Raw genomic sequence first — 14167 nt, 5'->3', positions numbered from 1 at the left:
AAAATGACACCAATTAAAAAAAAAAGAAGGACGGGTTCGAGTTTCCCTTCCCTACAGGAGCTTTCCCGAAGAACTGGATGCAGAAAGCTGCGGATTGTCGCCGGCTTTTGTTACCAGGCTTTTGTTTGCTTGTGTGCACAAACGCTCCCTCACGAAGGGGGGATTTTTGGGCTCAGAACAGCAAATTTTCTGCCTCTCGGGTGCTGTCTGGGATCCTGCTCCTCAGGGCTTTGCCTGTGGTGGAGCCGCAGGCCTGGGAGCTTGGTGCTGGGTTTTTTGGCCCCTTGAGGTGGCCCAGGAGGGGAAGATGAGGGTAGCCCCCAGTAGGGGGGCTCTGGGCCCTGCAGCTCCCCCCCAGTCTGCCCAGGCCGTGTCCCAGTATGGACTGGGATGAACTGGGACCAGCCCAGAGCAGGCCAAAGCATGGAGACCTGGCCTTGAAGGGAGCACGGACGGCCTGGGGGGAGCCTCCCTGTGGTGAGGGGGTGCCACAGAGCAAGGGGCAGGGCTGCGGAGTGGGGAAAATCTCCAAAATTCCTCAAAACCACTTAAAAATAAGCGGGCAGAAATGGCATGATTCCAAACTGTGAAATACTCAAAACCGTGAAATAATATTCAAAACTGTGAAATATTCAAAACTGGGAATTAAAACGGGATTTTGGTGCATTTTTGGGAGGCTCAGCACGGCTCGGGGGGGTGCCTGGCCTCGTCCCCCCTCAGCGCCGCCATTCCTCCCCCCTTCCTCCTCCTCCTCCACCTCAGGACTACACCTCCCATGACCCCCCGCGCGGCCGCCCTTTGAGGCTCGGCGCGTTGCCTGCTGGGACTTGTAGTCCCCTCATAGCACCGGGCTGGGCGTGGCAACGGGCGGCGGGACTACAACTCCCAGCGTGCCCCGCGCGCGGGGGCGGAGCGGGCGGTCCCTGAGGAGAACCGGAGGCGGCGGCGGCGGCTGAGGCAGAAGCGGCGGCGGCGGCGATGTCGGTGCAGGTGGCGGCCCCCGCCGTGGAGCTGAAGGAGCTGAGCATGGACAAAGCGGCTGTGGCGGCCCCTTCGTGCCCCCCCGCGCCCCCTCCGTCGTGCTCGGGGCCCGTTACCGAGCGTGAGGCGGCCCCGGCGGCCGAGCGGGCCCACCCCCCCCCCCCCCCCTTCATCCTCCGGTTGCCCTCCTCAGCCGCCCCTCTCGGCCGCCGCCAGGGCGCCTCAGGCCTCGGCTATGAAGCGCAGCGACCCGCTGCTGCCTCAGCACCGGCACCACCACGGCGGTGGCGACAATAACGGAGGGGGTGGTGGCGGCTGTGGAGCGGCCGAGGCGCTCGTCAGCCCCGACGGCACCGTCACGGAGGCGCCGCGCACTGTTAAGAAGGTACCGGGGAGGAAGGGGTTAATGGGGGTACAGGGGGGTGTGGGGGGGGAGGGGGGAGCCCTCTGGTACAGCCCTAAATGGGGGTAACGTTAGGGTTCCCCCCCCCCCCCAGGCCCTAAATGGGGGTATAGGCACGGTGGGGGGGCATGGGGGACACCCCTCCCGGACCCCTAAATGGGGACCCTGTCACTGTGTGGGGATATGGGGTGAGCCCCCTGGTCTGCCCCTAAATGGGGGCACTGTTAGGGTCCCCCCCCGTCCCTAAATGGAGGCACCGGCATGGTGTGTGGGGACAACAGGTGACACCCTTCCCCCCCCCGCCCCCTAAATGGGGACCGTGTCACTGTGTGGGGACATGGGGTGACCCCCCTTGTCTTCCCCTAAATGGGGACCCTGTCAGTGTGTGGGGATATGGGGTGACCCCCCTGGTCTGCCCCTAAATGGAGGCACTGTCAGGGTGTCCCCCCCAGTCCCTAAATGGGGGTACAGGTATGGTGTGGGGACACAGGTGACACCCCTCCAAAGGGGACCCATCATGGTGTGTGGGGACACGGGGTGATCCCTGCATGTCCCCCCTAAATGGGGACCCTGTCTCTGTGTGGGAATATGGGGTGACCCCCCTGGTCTGCCCCTAAACGGGGACACCGTAAGGGTCCCCCCCCCAGTCCCTAGATGGGTATCCAGGCACGGTGGGGGGGGGATAAAAGGAGACACCCCCCCCAAAGGGGACTCATTATGGTGTGTGGGGACATGGGGTGACCCCCCGTTAGTCCCCTAAATGGGGGGACCCTGTCACTGTGTGGGGTATGGGGTGATCCCCCTGGTCTTCCCCTAAATGGGGTCACCATGAGGGTCCCCCCCAAGTCCCTAAATGGGATGGGGTACAGGCACGGTGTGGGGACACAGGTGATGCCCCCTAAATGGGGACGCTGTCTCTGTGTGGGGATATGGGGTGACCCCCCTGGTCTTCCCCTAAACGGGGGCACCGTCAGGGTGTCCCCCCCCCAGTCCCTAAATGGGGGCACCGGCACGGTGTGGGGACACGGGTGACACGTCCCAAATGGGACTCATCATGGTGTGTGGGGACACAGTGTCCCCCTCCCCAAATAGGAACTGTCAGGGTGCGTGGGGACCCTGTCACAGTGACCCCCCCCCCCCAAATAAATAAATAAAGAAATGGGGACACCATCACAGTGTATGGGGACGCGGGGTGCCCCCTCCCCCTAATAGGGACACCATCACACCCCCCAAATCGGAACCATCACAGTGTGTGGCAACACAGCTGACACCCCCCACCCCCCAAAAAAAACCCAGGGCCACCACCCCATTGCGTGGGGCCTCGGGGTTGCCCCCCCGTGATCCACCCTGGGCGTGGGGCTGCCCCTACCCCACCTAGGTACGGGGTGGGTCCTGTGACACCCCCAAATTTTGGTAGCCAGGAAATGGCTCGCGGCCCCGCGGCTGCCAAGAGGAGGTTTGGAACAAAAATAAATGGAAAAGAAGTGGGTGCAAATGGGGATGGGATCCAGGAGAACTTTGTTGTAATGTGTTATAAAGGTGGGCTTGAAAATATATTGGCCAGGCTGCACCAAAATCCGGGAGATTTGAAGTCAGCTGCAATTCTTAGAGTTTGTCGGGTCAAAAAAATGTGTTTTTTTTTCTTTTTGACTGGTTTATGGGTTGGAAGCGTTGTGCTTGCTGCTTTTCTTGGGATTTTAACCTTCTGGCTGGACGTGGTGCTTGTGTCTAAGCTCACAATGGCACCTTGTGCTGCTTGCCGTGGTTATTCCTTCTTGGTGTCATCCCCACACCGAAACACAGGAAGAAATGCTGAATTTGGGGACACGTTGGTGCTGCTGGGGGCCGCAACGAGGCCACGTTGCTTCCTGCCCCCCTGTAGGGCTCATCGAGTGCGTACAACCCTGGCTGGGGAGCTCTGGTGACCATGGTTGTGTAGCCCTGAAGTTTTATGGTGAGCATTTACCTCTTGGCAAAGCAGGAGGTCACCCTAAAGTCCCTAAAACTGGAGTTTTAGGCTGCACTTTCTGCCTGGCCACATTACCCACCCTAATAATCCACGGGGATCGCTTAAGGGAGGCCATAAACGCTCCCCCCTGGGGCCGAGCTCCCAAGCGCCGCTCTAATGAGCCCGTCCTGAACGCTGCTTAATGAAACCTTGTCCTCGGAGGCTCTTTTATTCCGTGTGCCCCTGTGAACGTGAGGAGTTTGATTTTTGGGAGGCCGCTCGGAAGGGTCGAGAGCTCAACATTCGGCGTGGAGGCGCCGCAGCAGGAAAGAAGGGATGGAAAATAACCACGCTGGACAGGAGTGGGTGGCCAAGCGTGGAAAGGAGGAGCTCAGCACTCGGGATGGAACAGCAAACTGCATTTTATGGGGTGCTGAGGGGGCTGGACCCCCCCCTCAGGAATAAAAATCACCTAACAATCATCACGTCTGCACCTTTCCCGCAGGGGCAGCAGCCCGGGGCTTGAATTCGCAAGCAATTAAAAGCCCAGCCTTAGCTTTGGCCCTGGCTTGACACTTGAAAGATGAGCAAGGTGAAGCAATTACGGCTTTGGGAGCCGTGTTTGACCTTTCAGGTTTCCTTTTCGACTCCGTCTGCTGCGTTGTAAAACAACGCCACGGTTCAGCTCCAACAAGGGTAAAACCCAGCGTAAAGCAGCGAGCTGGGGAGCCCAGCCTTGGGTACGCTGAAAAACAATGAGGCTGAAGGAACAGAATTGCTCCAAATCACCCCAAATCACAGCGGCAGGGTGCAGAAAGCATCCGCCTCGCTCTTTTCTTTGTTTTTTTTTTTCCTCTCCGGTTTTGCAGGTTTGAGCCAGGGGTCCAAGAGCAGAACCTCGGTCGCGTGGAGGAGGCAGCCAACGTCCTGCTAAGGCCCTGGCAGGGGGAAGAGCTGCAGAAAAGTGGCAGGATCTGCCTGGCGGATGGAGGGGGCAGGCTGAGAAACCAGCTCCAGCCCCTGGATGATGCCAGGCACCGCTTGCTCAGGGCTGGCAGGGAGGGAAAGGCTGCACGGAGGATAAAATAAACCTCAAGCCTCGCACCGAGCCAGCTCCACGCAGCTCATGCTGTGCATTTGTAGCCTCCCCCCCTCCCCAAAAAACAAAAAAAGGTCTGAATGGGGAGAAATCAGTGTGAGAAAGCACGCCTGAGGAAGGTGAAATGGTGACTCTTCGGGGAGCTTCGAGGATTCGAGGTTAAGGATTTCTGTTTATTTTTTAACATTATGAATGAAGAATGCTCAGGTTGCCCAAAGTCGTTCCCTGCTCCGTGGATCTGATGTCCACACCGATGCTCTTACCCTGCAGCGTAAGCTCTCCTACAGTTTGCACCATGAGGAGAGAACCTTGGACTGTTTTTAACTTATCCCAACATTGTTATTAGGGAAAAGTGCCCGTATAACTACATAAATATGGACAGAAGTGCTTATTTTAGCAGAAATGTGCACAAAAGCCTCAAATGGAGCAGTTCCTAAAGGGATCAGAGGCTTCTGAGCGAGCTTCCAGAGGACCTGGTGACCAGCAGAAGCGGGTGACATTTGCAGGGACTTGCTCATCTCCTTTTTATGGAAGGAAGAAGGAAATAAGGAAGGAAGGAAGCTAACCAACACTTTTCCCGTTCATAACCAGGTACGAAAACCTTACAGAGGTCGTTTTGCCAGAGCAGGGCTTGTGCCATCCTATTCTTCGTGGCACGCGGCTCCTGTGCTGGAGCTGCCTGGTGTCTGCCCGGCTCCAGCCGTCCTCTGCCTGCACCCTCCTGCGTGGACTTGCCCGTAGGAGCCTCACTGCCGAAAAACAGCCTAATTACAGCGTTTAGCAGCCGAGCCCAAGCCCTGCTCCTGCAGCCTCTCACCGCCTCCTCCCTGTGCTTTGTGGCTGCCCCGGGGGCAAAGCCTGAGTCCAGCCCCAAAGCCGCATCCTGTCCGCTGCCCAAGGCGGCTCCACAGCCTCAGTGGTCTCCGAAAAGCTCTTTTAGCCTTTTGCTACGCGAAACATTCAAATTTTGCTGCTTTTTGGGGCCGGAAATAGGCGGAAACTGCCTTTTTCGTGAGCGTCAGAGGAGAGGAAAGTCAGTCATAAAACGAGCTGGCTGTCCAGAGCTGCTCTGCTTCGAATTTTCTTCCGAAGGCAAGGATTTAAAACCAGGAGGAGTGCGAACATGCCTTCACCCGACAGCCTGGAGGCTTGGCTTGGTATTTACTTAACGGGGCACGAGGTGATGGGCGTTTAATCCCAAAGTTATGTGAGAAAATCCCGGGAATGGCCCGTTCCCATCAAAGTGACTCAGGGACCAATTTAGCAGAGGGCTGGCGGCGGGGTCGGGCTGCTCGCTGTTCCCAGCTCGCCTTCCAGTTACCCCGCAGCTCGCTGACTCACTTTTGGTGTTCTCTCCGTGACTTTGGGGTTTATGGAGGCGGGGAAATCTGCTCGGGGCGGCTTTGGTGCTGGCCCAGATAATTGCTATTGTTCGCAGAGCGCACGAAACGGGCTCGATGTGGGATTATAAAAAAAGAAACCCACCAAAAACCTGCTACTTTCTGGGGTGGGGTGGTTGCTACCAAAAATCCAGTGTTTCACAGAGACCAGTTTGGCCTTAAACGCGTGGCTTTTGGTCACGCTGAGCTGCTGCAATTTACTCTTGGCTTGTGCCAAATCCCATCCCGGTTTTGCTGTGTGCGCGTTCAGGAGTCAGAGAGAAAATCCCTTTTTGTTTCCAGGTAACTGCAGCCGATTCTCTCGAAGGTATTTGGCTGTGTAAGGGGTCAGCTCTTCGGTGCGCCCCCAGCAGCTGGTATTTTGGGTTCCAGTGCAGAAATCCAGAAATCCACGGTGTGAACGAGTGCGTGCCCGCTCCCTCCTCTTCCTCACCTTCCCCTCGGCCTCTCCTGAGGCTGCAGCGGGTTGGGGAGGTGAGGATCAGAGAAAAAGCCAGGAGGCGAGGGGTAACATATCATGTGTATATTTTTTTCTGTATAATTATGCTCTGGGCTGCCACGAGCCACGTGGCGGCATGTCCCGCGGGTGGCTGCGTGCCTGGGCCACGTGCTGGGAAGGTGAGAAGTTCACCGGGCTCGGTGACATTTGCTGTCACCCCTCGGAGGGTTTGAGTCCTGTGGGGCTGCTTTTTAAAGCCCTTCAGAGCCAGGACGTGAGCTCTGCCCTGCTGGGGACGGGGCTTTTGGGATAACACTGACCCCAAAGTGAATTAAATCCCAGGGCGCTGCGGTGGTTGGCATCACGTCGTGGGTTTTTGTTACTTCTGAGTGTTTAATCCTTTAAATCTGAAAGCGAAGGTGTCGAGCACTCACTGTGGGTTTCTTATTTATTTATTTTTTTACATGTGACACTATTCGTGTGTGTAATCCCAAGGTTTTATTTCTGTAGGGGAAAAAAGCCCGGGCTGATTCTCAGAGCCTTAGCGTGAACCTAGCGAGCTGTTCAGCGCTGTGAAAAGAGGTAGGAGGGGAAGGAAGATCTGTCTTCCAGAACACAGCCTCCTCAGCCCTGCAGCCTGACTGCAAACGGGTGCCTTACGGCTCCCTTGGGTGCTGTTGGGGGAAAATCACCCCCCTTTCAGCCTCCTGCTCTCCCCTTTGGAATTCGGTGCCCCCAATCCACCCACCCTCGATGCCAACAGATATTTGGGGGCCTCCTGCCTTGAAGGAGCTGCCCTGTATCCCTCCGAAGCTTGTCTTTGAGGTGATGCCTGGGGCAGGCTGACCGTTTTGGGGTGTTGATGTGTGAAATCTTCACCCCAGGTGAGCTGGGAGCTGTGATACCACAACTCCTGAGGGTGGGGGGATCAATCACGGGCCTTTCCTCTTTCTCCATCAGCTTTTAGCCAGCAATTTTCCCTTCTTCTATAACACACCGACTCCTGTGAAGGCCAAACAGCACGAAACGCTTTATTACTACAGGTGGTAACTTACTCAGCACCCTACACCTTGCACCCTCCCAAACAGTTCCCTTTTTTCCACTCTTGGATCAAACACCCCGAATCCTAACCCCTGACCCATCCGAGCTGCCCGGGAGCTTTTTGTAGGGGCCAGAAAGGTGAGATTCCTCTCCGTCAGGAACAAAACACCGTGCCAGGGCTCTGCCAAAATGCTGCCTCCTCTGCTCCTGCTTCACGTGAGCAGCCGAAATCTGTTCCTCCTGCTCTGATGGATGCTGTGAGCCAACCTGCTGGGAAAACCTCAGCTGGAGGCGTGGAGGAGGTGGTTTCGTTGCCACCTCGGCTCTCCTGCAATTATTTCCTAGCAGAAGCCTGGATTTCAGCTGGAGGGGGGTGGGGGGGGAAAAACCCCGGAGAGGAGAATAACCAAGCAACCAAACAACCAGGAGGAGAGGCGCCGAATCCTGGCCCACCCCTGGTTTTTTGTCGCCTGGCTTTGTAACGTGGTTAAATAACGCCAAGATGAGCACAATGCAAGCAGAACAAATTAGGCTTCGGCACCAGAATCGTGGGAGGGGAAGGCTCTTACACCGCTCTCGTGCCTCCTCGCCTGAGCAGCATCCTGCCTTCCCACCCTGTGCTGCTGGTCCTACAAAAGCCATTTAATTTCTTTTTAATTTTCTTGTTTAATTTCTTTTTGGGGGTTTGCAAACGGGAGGCGTCGCGTTGCAGGTGGCAGACTCTGCCAGCTCTTAGGGTTCTCCCTTCTGTGCCCTGTTTATCCAGATAAGGTCTTTTGCTCGGTTTTTGGCCCGTGTGGCTCATCCGAAATTCATGGGCATCGTAGAAAATGGGATTTTGTAGGATGTTGAAGTGCCAAACCTTTTTTAAAGCCTCTGTTTTCTGCTCCTGGCGGGTTGAGGTCTGTGTGCGAGGGGCTGCGTCTGCTCCGGCCCTAGTGAGATTGGAAAAACTTCTCTTTCTGCCTCTAATTTAATAGGGGATCACACGGGGCTGTCTGGAAACCAGCCCGCAGGGCAGATCACCAAAAGCTGGTCCCAAAACTTTGCTTTTCTGAGACTTGATGACTGGATGGGGGCCTTGCCTTGTGCCCTGCTGCCTCTGAGCTGCAGAGGGGCCCCGCCGCCCTGTTGTGCCCGAGCTGCTGGAGCACCGCAGGTGTCTCCTCCTCTGAACCCTCTGGGTTGATGCTCCGTGCCTGATTTTAAGGACCTGAAACCCAAAAGGCAAACTGGAACAGATCTGGGAGAGCTTCTGTCTAGACTAAGGTCAGCTGAGCTTATTACGGCTCTGTTTAAATTACAGGAATATTTTCCAGCCGTCAAAGGAGGAACGTGGAAGCTGCAGTTGGAGACCTCTCCCTGCTCCCTACTCCAGGATGGTCACCCCACGTTGTTTTATTCTCCCCAAAATCATCAGGAGTCCTTCTCTCAGCCCCTCTGACGTGATCACCATACTCCCTTTCCTTTTCCTCCCTAAGAAAACCGAAAATTACTTGCCTAAACAAACCAAAAGTTTCGCTTCTGCTCTGGCTTTGGCTCACCCCCAGCTTCTGCACGCACAGGGCGCTCGCTGGGGACAGAAACAGAAGCAGCAGTTCCCAGAACAAAACAGGTTTGTGTTTTTCCCTTTTTTTTTTTTTTCCTCCTTTTTGCGTCAACAACCTCTGCGACAATCCAGGCTTTTAAATGGGTTTAAATTGGGTTATTCAGTGCTAATGTTATGCAAGACTCCTGATTAGCGGTGTGTGGAGCCTTGAGTTGCGAGACGACTCGGAGCTGTGATGGAATTAAGGTAACCATGGCAACTATTATCATTAAAATCGGCTCCAGCCCGGGCTGGTGCTGGAGCCCTTGGCCTGGCTGCTGCGTGTGGCACTGTGAGGCCTTTCCCCATGAAGCTGCCGGCTTCTTCGTGTGCTTCTCCAGCCTCTTTTTCCCCTAAAAGTCCAGTTTTTAAGCACGGAGCTGCCAAGTTTTTGAGCACAGGGCGCTCCTCACCCGAGCCGTCCTGCACCCTGTGGGGCTGCTCGCCCTTAGTGGCTCCTCCAGCTCGTGCGCAGTCAGGTCCCCTAATTTGGGTTAATTATACCAGCTGCTGGCTCTGGAAAAAACATTCTCAAATGATTTTTACCTGTTTATTTCAACGTTGTCTTACTTCTGAGCGAGGACTCACCCGCAGATGTCTCTGGATGCGTTCAGCAGTGCTGGTTCATCCTCCCAACCCTCCTTTGCGTGGTCAGCGCTCCTTGCTGCTGAGTCCTCACTGAATTTTGAGCTGTTCTGCCCTTTTTGGACCAGCTTCTTTGCTGCACTGCCTCGAGCAGCTGGCTTTCAAACGGGTCCTTCGTCCTGGAGGAGAGGCAGAGGAGGAGAAGGGGACGAGAGCATTTCTCCTGGTGCCACCCTTCGCCATCGTGTCTTGGGGTTGGCATCTCGCCTGTCTCTGAGCTTGCCATCAAGTAGGATGAAGGTGTTTGAGGTCTCTGCTGGCCTCCTGCCCCTTATTAATCGGGAATTATTCATGGGGAACGCGAGGAGATGGGGTGCTGCCACCTGTGGCTCTTCCTGGTGGGCACAAGGGCACGGTGAGGACGTGGTAACAGCTCCTGTCACTGGGAAATGCTCCACAAAGCTTTTGGTTTGTAAATAGCTTTGGTACAGGTTGTAGCCCCTAATTAACAGAATATGGTCCAAGTTGGTGCAGCAGTAGGAGTAAAAAGAAAAGGAGCAGAAAGATAAAAAATAAATTGAACTCGTTTCAAGTTCCCGATATTAAATCTCCGTCACTCGAGAGGTGGAGGAGAAGTCCAGAAACCCACCCGCGGAGCAAAGCCTTCTAACAATAGTTGCTGGGCTGCACGACGGAGCAAGGCAATTGCCTTGGCAGGGAAGAGGAGGAAGACCGAAATGGGTCTCGGGGGAGCCCTCAACAACTACAAGGATCCTGAGCTGAGAGCAATAAGGAAGGAGAGATGTTCTGCGGGTGGATGTGCAAGGACCCGTTCTCACCCACGTGGCAGGGGAAAATAAACTCTCCTTGTGCAGGACGCAGCCTCCTGTGGATAGGAGGAGACTTTTAAAGGAAGGAGGAGAGGAAGAGAAGCTCCACGTGGTTCTCCAGCTGAGCTTTTTTGTGGTATTAAATCGACCTTGGGCCAGTTGCTCCAGCTATCTGTACCTCCCTCCCATAAATCGGGCAGTGTCGCTTCTCTCCCCTGAGTGGGGACGACTGCTTCATCGAGTGCTCCGTGCGGTGTCTGTTGAAGACCCTTTGCAGCTACAAGACGGATGAAATGAGAATTCCCTGGTGCTTTTTTGGGGTGCTTTCCCCCAGCTCTGCCCTCCTGCAGCCCTTCCGTGTCCTGTGGCCGCATCGCTCCACGCTCCCGATTCCTCCCTGCCTGCTGACCCACCGCTTCTCCCAGCCGTTCCCCTCCTCCTGCGTAAACCCTGCTCCATCGTGGTCTTCAGGACTCATTTTTTGGACATCCACAGAGATCCAGGAGAGGGTGAAAGCATCCCGAGAGGGTAGGAAGGAGCGTGGGGGCGTGCAGAGAGCTCACCAAAAGAGTGGCCGTGCTCCTGGCTGCCTGGTGCTTGTGTCTTCCAGGAGGCTCCGTGCCCCATGGGATATCCTGAGCTTTTAGAGGGAAACAGTCAGCAAAATGACCTTTTAGAGGGAAACGCTACAGCAAAACGACCCCAAACGAGTCATCTCATACACATAAAGCGTTCTCAGTCGCCGTGCGTCGCGAGACGGCTGCCACCAGACCTCTCCTCCTGCCTCGCCTTTCTTCCGAGGGGCGTTAGCTGCTGGCACAGCAATCACAAAATGCCAGAGCAGCTGCTTTTCCAGCGTGGAAAGTCTGACCAAGCCGGGATTTTGGAAGTTGTGTGAGGCAGGACTGGAGCTGTGGCAGCAGCTCGGGCTGATTCATCGAGGCGCGTGTGTGATTTTTGGAGGCTCTTCCTTCGGTAACCCAGCGGCAGAACCAAGTAGGTGCACGCAGCCCCGCTGAGCTTCCCGGACACAGCCGGAGCTGCACAAAGCTTTTTTCATCCCACAGGGACCCCGAGCTGCTCTTTTCTCCCGTGTGTTCGTTTGTTCTTTGTTTCCTGCTCTTTGTCCTTGCTTTAAAGGAACAGCAGCCTGCCGATGGTGGCACTGATAAGAGGGTGTTGATAAGGGTGGTACGGAAGGGGAAGGGGCAGCCTCGCTCTAGATTTGTGTGCAACCACAGACCAGCATCGAGCAGAATTTAGGTTCTCCCTCCCCACTTAAAAATTAACCAAGCATCTTTAAGAAATTTATCCTCCAGCTTCATCCAGGAGGCGAAAGGTGCCGCGGGCTCTGCCAAGCTTCGTCTTCGAGCTCAGAGGAATTCTGCTCCTTCACTCAGAGGAATTCTGCTCCTTCCCTGGTTTCTCCCCTTGACAGGGCAGGGGGAAGGGTGACCTTGGGCAGAAAGGCAGGGCAGAAATCCGTGCCAGCGAGCCCCGACGAGTGAGTTCGGTTCACCCGTCCCACTTCACCCTTCCCCTTCTGCCCGGAGGTTGGGCAAGGCTGCTGAATCACTTGGCTGATCCCCCGAGGGATCCTGCTCCTGCACCTCCTGTACTTCTTCTTTCAGCCCTTTTGGCTCCTCTTGCAAAACAAATTGAGGGCGGCGGGGCTGGGGAGCAGTGCGTGGACCAGCAGGGAGGAGGAGGAGGAGAAGGGTGAGTGGAGGAAGAGCAGAGCAGCCTTTCCCTTCATCCTCTTCATCCACAGCGCCAATGAACAGCACCCTGAGTCGTTTGCTGCCTCTCTCTGCAGTCTCCCTGCTGACGAGTCGGCGGCTGCCAGGGAATTAAAAACGTTCCCTTCAAGGAGGATGACGGCAGCGGGTGTGGGCAAATTCGTTTTCCAAATTGTCAAGGAAGAAGCAGAAGAATCCTCCAGGTGAATGTCAGCTCTGCGATGCTGGGTGTTCCTTCTCACGCGGCCTTCGTTGCTCGCTTCTCGCCTCGGCGGCTCAGCCTTGACTCATTGCTGAGTGTTTTTTTTTGTTTTTTTTTTCCGTACACGCAGAGCTCCCGAGCCGTCAAGCTTCCTCGTCGCTAGTTAGTTTCTGAGAAATTTGGAACGGAGGAACAGAAATGTCACGGAACAGATTTCGGAAACAAATAGAAAGGGGGAGAACAAGCAGCAAACCAGCAGAAGGGCACGTTCCCAGCACGTTATAATACATCAGGTAGAACCCAAATTAGTCACCCTACAGATTTTTGCCCCCCCCGTTTGTCTTGAGGCTTTCACCGATCCCATTGCTTCTGTTTTCCTCCAAATAAAACGCATTTAGGTTGGCAAACACCTCCCTGTGCAGAGGAGCACCGTGCTGTAAAAGCTTTCTTCGTGCCGCTGAGGTTTGCGTTGTTTTTCCCCAAAAAGGGGGAGGGCGCTTGCAGTAAGCAGTTGCGTTGTGTGCAGGTTTAGGTGCCTGAATCTAATATTTGGGTCTTAAAATAACCGAGAGCTGATGGAAAGCAGAGTAGGTGAGCCGAATTTCCTGGGGGCTTTGCCGGGGATGCTGCAGGTGAGGAGGCAGAGCCCTGCGCCCGCCTGGGCAGGGAAGAGGGTGGTGGAGAGATCAGCCTGGTTCCCCCAGTGGGTTGGGGTGGCCTCAGTGACCCTAAATGTGCTCCCCTGAGGTTGTGTGGGGCTGGCTGTGTTTAGATTTGTGTGTTGGGGTCTGGGTTTCCCACAAACACAGACTGGGGAATGGGAGTGTGGCATAACAGGGGGCTTGGAAACCGGCCGGCACGCCGTGTCTCTTCCTGCTGAAGGAAGAGGCTTTCCAGATCTCGGTGCCAAATTGCCAGTGCTCTTTTAACCTTGATCACAAGTGGCTCTGTTGTAGAAGTTGTCAGAAGTCCCTTTATCCCCATAGCTCCCTCAGCACTTAACTCCTTTGGTTTATTTATTGCCTGCCCACAGCCAGGTTTTCAAACCAAAGCTCGCTCCTCGGCGCGTGGTTTTTGGTTTGTGTGCGGTTGGGTTTTGACTTCGCCTCTTGATTTCTGTCCTCTTCGTAACCAGCGTTAAATAAATCCTTAGGAAGCCAATGAAACGTCCTTCTGAACAGCATTCTTGTTCTCACCTGGTGAACACGAGGGAAGAGTTTTTCTCTTTCCTGCCCTGGCCAGCCCTCAGCCGTGCCGAGACGGACAACCGGAGCTCCCCGAGAGCAGAGCAGTTTAAAGGTGCTCCACGCTGGAAATGTCCCCTGGAACCACTTCTCCATCACTCCCCCAGTTCTTCTCCTTAAATTTTATTCCCCTCTAATCACCCCAGGTTTCTGAAGCTCCTCGTTGGATTCGTTTGCAAATACTGGCTGTCCTCAGGGGCTCTCCGAGGTGTGGGTGAGCTGCAGGAGGATAGAGCCACCAGGAGCAGCGATCCCAGCCCGTGGTGCCTTCGCCCTTCCGAGGAGGATTTCAGCTGTAAGGACTTTCAGATTCCAGGAGGAATCTGCCCACGTGTCACAGGGGCTTTCATGGGGTGAGAACTTCTCGATGCTTGCAGCAGTTACAGGAAATTTTGCACAGAAATGCGGCTGCCAAAGCCCTTTGCCCAGCAGAATCTTCTCAGATTTGCAGAGCGTGGCTAGACAATGATCCTGGTGTTTTGTTACGTTAATTATGAGGCATCTGCCTTCGTATGCAGCCCTAACTGCCTTCAGGGTAATTAAAATTTTATTAAAGAAACGAGGAGGAGTAAAGGGAATATTTTATTTGGAGCTGGGGCAGCATCGAGTCTTCAGGGTGCCACTGAACACGTGAAGCTGGTTGGCTCTGCGATATCACAGCCTGCACC

At 55.2% G+C, this 14167-nt stretch overlaps 1 protein-coding gene and 1 long non-coding RNA gene across 2 annotated transcripts in view; both read left to right on the top strand.

The window, feature by feature from the left end:
• The first annotated feature begins 897 nt into the window (after positions 1-897).
• AHCYL2 (adenosylhomocysteinase like 2) overlaps positions 898-14167 on the top strand; it is a 51470-nt gene continuing 38200 nt past the window's right edge. Inside the window, 2 exon segments of the mRNA XM_068670197.1 lie at positions 898-1124; positions 1126-1366. Coding sequence (XP_068526298.1) covers positions 979-1124; positions 1126-1366 — 387 coding nt within the window. The 5' untranslated portion in view covers positions 898-978.
• LOC137849987 (uncharacterized) lies at positions 7483-13639 on the top strand. Its single transcript, XR_011092217.1, has 4 exons — positions 7483-11310; positions 12131-12256; positions 12386-12548; positions 12654-13639. It is a non-coding gene; the product is annotated as an uncharacterized lncRNA (long non-coding RNA).

The sequence above is a fragment of the Anas acuta genome, chromosome 1, assembly GCF_963932015.1.
Source record: "Anas acuta chromosome 1, bAnaAcu1.1, whole genome shotgun sequence".
NCBI classification, from domain to species: domain Eukaryota; kingdom Metazoa; phylum Chordata; class Aves; order Anseriformes; family Anatidae; genus Anas; species Anas acuta.
This window is presented reverse-complemented; position numbering and strand designations above follow the sequence as displayed.